The following is a 5565-nucleotide window of genomic DNA, read 5'->3' on the forward strand; positions in this document are numbered from 1 at the left end:
TTTCGTTCCATTTGATGTCGATGTCATCAATATAACGGAGCCAAGACAAGGGTTTGTATGGTACTGCAGAACGCCTGCAAGAATTTCTCGATTTCTGTAACAACTTTCATCAATCGATCAAGTTCACATCTGAAGTTTCAAATGAGAAAATTGCGTTTCTCGACACCACCATAACTTTAGAAAACGGAGTCATGACAACAGACCTTCACACCAAAAAAACTGATAAACACCAATTTCTCTCTCCGAAGAGTTGTCACCCGAAACACTGCTCCCGGAGCATTCCGTACAGCCAAGCCATCAGATTAAAACGGATTTGTTCATCGGAATCAAAGTTAAACCATCGTTTAGGGCAACTCAGACAGCAACTCAAATCAAGAGGTTATAAGAACAAAAGTATTTCAGAAGCTTTCGGAAAAGCAAACGAAAAAGAACGAACAAACCTACTTGAATACAAAGAAAAGACGGCCCAGACAAATAAAATCCCGTTTGTTGTTAGCTTTCATCCTCATCTGACAAATATTTCATCAATTGTCCACAAACACTGGCGTCTTATTGAAAATGATCCCTCCTTAAGCGAGATTTTTCCATCACCTCCCGTTATGGCTTACCGCAGACCAAAAAACCTCAAAGATATTCTAGTATCATCCAAAGTATCTAAAAGGGAGATATCAACAATCGGAGGTTATAAACAATGCGGAAGGGGCAATTGTAAATGCTGCAAAGTCGCCAATATAGAAACCCAGTTCATCAGCACAGTCACAAAGAAAAATTACAACATATTTATAACATCAAATTGCAAAACGCAAAATTGCATTTATGTTCTAACGTGTGGAACTTGCAAATTACAATATGTTGGTGAAACAGAAACCCCATTTAACATCCGACTAAATAACCATCGGTCATTTTATACAAAAGAAAGGAACTGGCCAATTACAAGACACCTTTTAAGAGCAGGACATGATTTAGAAACATCACATTTCAAATCATTGAGAAAAATCAAAATTGGGATACACAAGGAAGACAAAAAAGAGAGAGATTTTGGATGCACCAGTTACGAACTCTTGAACCTGATGGACTCAATGAGAGAGACGAAAAAAGATTTCAAAGCAAATCAAAACCATAGTTATCTTGAAATCATACAAATTAATTTATAAAAATTCATACAATTAATCGAACATCTATAAATGAGTTAAACTTTTATTCCAACTTCATGTAGTTGTAGCTACAAACATATTTTATGACCGAATTAATATGTTACACCCATCCCTCAAATCTTGTATAGATTAAGCTACAAAAATATTTTTCTGTCATGCATCCGATTTCACCTTGAGAGATGCACACGCCTGATGAAGCTAATTTGTTTAGCGAAATATTGCGTATTTCTATTTAACATCTAATAGAACTTTTTAATGTATCAATTAGTGTGTTTTAGTTATATTCTTAGACATTTATATATATATATATATATATATAGCTTACAAATTTTAATTTTATTGGTAGAGAGGAACTGAATATTGATAAAATGGCAAGTGATGGTCTTAAACAAGGTGAAGTGATATCTAATACGTTGGAAAAAGACCTATCTATACTATCGAAGTTGACAACCTTAATAGATGTAAGTAAATGTAAAATGTTATTTATTGAACGGTTAACGCGCAAAACAAGATTCCCATTTGTCTTTAGGAATTTCAATTTGAATCGAAGTTATTTACACATCGATTTTAGTATTATTTTTGCCCAATATGAATGCCATTAATACCGATATCACAGTCGTCACATAGAAACACGACAGCTATCACTATGTTTGTAGAATCTGCACAGTTTTCCTGAACACCTGAGATCACCCCTTTTTAATGGGGAATCTTTTTCATTGATTTCTACTCTTTTAAACCTATAGAAAAAATCAGATACATATTGGTACATAGTTCAAAAGAGTTATTTCCGACCTTTAGTTGCATAATCAATCACATCTGTAATTGACAAGTCTAGGGAAATGTTTTTAAGTTTTACATTACCATTCGGGAGCACCTGATATCACCCTCAGTTTTTTTGGTTGGGTTCGTGTTGCTGTTGTACCCCTTTTTGTGATATTTTTACCTTTGTGTTTCTTTTGTTCACACATTGTTGTCAAAATAATGGAATTTGATGCGACTGTCATACAAGTGAGAGGTTGAGCTAGCTTTAAGACCAGGTTTAATCTACCATCTTCTACATAAGAAAATGCCTGTACAAAGTCAGAAATATGACAGTTGTTATCTATTCGTTTGTAATGTTTGGGCTTTTGATGTTGCCATTTGATTAAGCCCTTTTTGTTTGGAATTTCCTCGGAGTTCCGTATTTTTGTTATTTTGCTTTTTTTGGTTATGGTAAAATAAAACATGCATGAGTTTCGGACAGACTGTAATGTGTTAATTGCGCTATTTTTTAGTTGATTATGAACTTAAATAATATGTTCCTTTTCAGTGTTCAAAGTCTGTTGCTTTAATGATAAGGAATATGTCAAAATCATCATTGTGTAACCCGAGCGCTTATCCAAGCAGTGGAAAGGTATTCAAACCTCTACCTTACACCATAGATGCTGGCAGCAAAGACACACTTGGATTTGAAAAAACTGCTTACGTTCCACGTGGTGCTGAAGGAGTAGTCGTCTACCAATTGGAAAACACACAACAGTACCTGTGTATATTTTACAGCGTTCCGTTTATTGGATCTAACGGTTTTTATTTGAAATGGAAGACCGGTAGAGGAATTGAAGCTAATGAAACCCTTTTCACTGAAATGGCTAACGAGCAATGGGAAATTTATGGTGGAATAAAATGGCACACTGCTAAAGACGACAGAACCACCCATACGTTAAATTGTCGTGGTTTTATGACCCAAACTGACGGTGCTCAAATGATAGTTGACGTGATGAATTAACATTTTACCAAGAAATTCAGAAATGCTTTGTTTTATGCATTGAATTTGACTGACTGGGCTTTTTATCGTAGTTATAAGCTGCTTAACTTTATGCTTTTAATATCAATTTGTATTTTTTTTTTTTTTTACAATTTTCTGTTAGAACATTTATTTATTTGTTTAATTCTCTTGATTGAGCTTGCCTTTCACAAAATATTCAAGTATATTGAAGCATAATAGTATCAAAATCTAAAGATGGAATCATCAAATAGAACATTCTTGGCTAAGTGTATTGTACTTTACTGTAAATAAAAGAGTGAAACAAAAAATATTTCAAAAAGTCATGTATTATTTTTATATAAATTAGGTGTCGTTGCCTGTCTTGGTACCAACATGATACTATCTTCATGAGTATCAGATTCGTGTAGAGCTTTTTGAGGAAAAATAAATAGCAGGCGTATAATTAATTTTGCTGCTCCGAAGAATACGATGTCCTGAAAATCAAAGTTGTTACAAGGTCTCTTAACTTGCAGAGAGCATGCCATTCTTTTTTAACGAGGTATCGAATTTGAATTAATGCACACAGATCGGACATGACCACGACCTTATCCATCCCGCACAACCACACAAATGTCCCAATTTTGCAAAGGTTTTACTGCCGGTCCGAGGAAAATCAAGAGTGACTATATTTGTTTTTGAATTGTATTGATCCTTTTGGTGTTCAAACTACAGTGCATACACACTTTCATAAGACATAAGTGAATGACATGGCATTGTTAAAATTGTTATTATGCGAATAAGAAAAAGTTAACATTTACAAGTTTAAGATGTTGACACATTGGCCATATTTCTATAACCCAGGCACACTTGGGTATCCACATATCAATAATATCTAATGTCAAATGTCAAAACAAACTGCTGCCTACTGAACTGATGATATCCTCGGAGAAGCTCAACAGCAGTGTCATCAATCCATTGGAAATTATGATTTATCAAAGATTTAATTCTTAAAGTTTTGTTAGCCAGACAGGCGTTTTGTCGTCATTACACTCCTTAATGAACCCGAAATTAAAAAAAAACAGTTAGAAAGCCAGATCCAATATGAATTTGAAAGGATCAAAAACCAAAACTTCCGAATACAGAATGAAGGTTGTTACAGTTGAAAGCAATTGATTTTTATACTTAGATCTGTTAAAACCAATTCGAACAGAGTGAACACAAGGATACGCTAATTCCAATTCAGGATTTTGCAAATATGTTTAAATTTCCCTTGGCAATACTACGGAAGTCCATTAAGAGAATATATATTTTGATAAATAAAAGTCCTTGGTACAGAAAATATAGTTTAAAAATAAAACAAAAAAACAAACAAAACACATCATAAATCGATACAGTGCAGGCGATTTGGTGTCACGATATCTCAGTAGCATTGGTTCGAATCCTGGCGAGGGAAAAATAAAAACTTGCGATGGCAAATTTACAGATCTAACATTGTTGGGTTGATATTAAGACGAGGTGTATATAGATAATGTACACAGCCATGTTTCACCATCACTGCTGGTGATCCGATGGATAAATCTGTTGTAGAGTTGTCACTGGCTCAGACGTACTTATAAATATTATTTTTTTCTGTGACTGTATCCTACATTAATTTGTAGGATCCTTTACTATAGATAATTTAGCTGATCTGTAGAATAACATCTTTATGCCTTATATATCATGTACTGCAGTACGACGCTAGATTAAACCTGACGTGGAAAGGTAACACCCGGCCACCGAAAGCTTCATTTTTATGAAGCCCAGGTGGTCGTGTGGTCTAGTAGGACGGCTACAGTGCAGGCGATTTAATGTAACGATATCTCAGTAGCATGGGTTCGAATCCCGGCGAGGGAAGAATGAAAATTTGCGAAATCAAATTTACAGATCTAACATTGTTGGGTTGTAGTTTAGACTATTTGTATATACATAATGATAAATCTGTTGATGAGTTGTCACTGTTACAGACGTTCTTATAAATATAATTATTTCTGTGACTGTATCTTACATTAATTTGTAGGATCCTTTCCTATAGATAATTTAGCTGATCTGTAAAAATAACATCTTCATGCCTTATATATCATGTACTGTAGTACGACGCTAGATTAAAACTGACGTGGGAAGGTAACACCCGGCCACCGAAAGCTTCATTTTTATGAAGCCCAGGTGGTTGTGGGGTCTAGCACGCCAGTTAAAGTGCAGGCGATTTGGTGTCACGACATCTCAGTAGCATGTGTTTGAATCCCGGCGATAGAAGAACAAAATTTACAGATCTATATACATTACAACTTGAAAATTATGTTCATTTATTTGAGTTATTAATGAAAAAGTGTATTCTCTAGTCTACACCACCCTACACGATATTTTATTCATTTGCTAGTTTTACTGAAGTTTGCTGTTCTCTTAACGGGGGATAGGAGGGGTCCTGATCCCGAAATCCCGGGCTTTAAAACACGAAATCCCGAGGTCCCGAATTTAAATAAAGTAAATCCCGACGTCCCGAAATTGGAAAACAAGAATTCCCGGATCCCGAAAAGGTCAATCCCGAAATCCCGAGCTTAAAAACACCCGATCCCGGAGTCCCGATAAAGGTCCTAGTACTGCTTTATCATGTCTATTTTCTTCCGTATT

At 35.1% G+C, this 5565-nt stretch overlaps 1 protein-coding gene across 1 annotated transcript; it reads left to right on the forward strand.

Annotated features, from left to right (window-relative positions):
- Nucleotides 1–1522: 1522 nt before the first annotated feature.
- On the forward strand, nt 1523–2919 carry LOC134702037 (deep-sea actinoporin Cjtox I-like). The gene is made up of 2 exons (XM_063563142.1): nt 1523–1615; nt 2464–2919. The coding sequence occupies exons 1-2, from the start codon at nt 1523–1525 to the stop codon at nt 2917–2919; spliced, it is 549 nt and encodes a 182-aa protein (XP_063419212.1).
- Nucleotides 2920–5565: the final 2646 nt, after the last annotated feature.

The sequence above is a fragment of the Mytilus trossulus genome, unplaced genomic scaffold (genome assembly GCF_036588685.1).
Source record: "Mytilus trossulus isolate FHL-02 unplaced genomic scaffold, PNRI_Mtr1.1.1.hap1 h1tg000377l__unscaffolded, whole genome shotgun sequence".
In the NCBI taxonomy this organism is placed as follows: Eukaryota; Metazoa; Mollusca; class Bivalvia; order Mytilida; family Mytilidae; genus Mytilus; species Mytilus trossulus.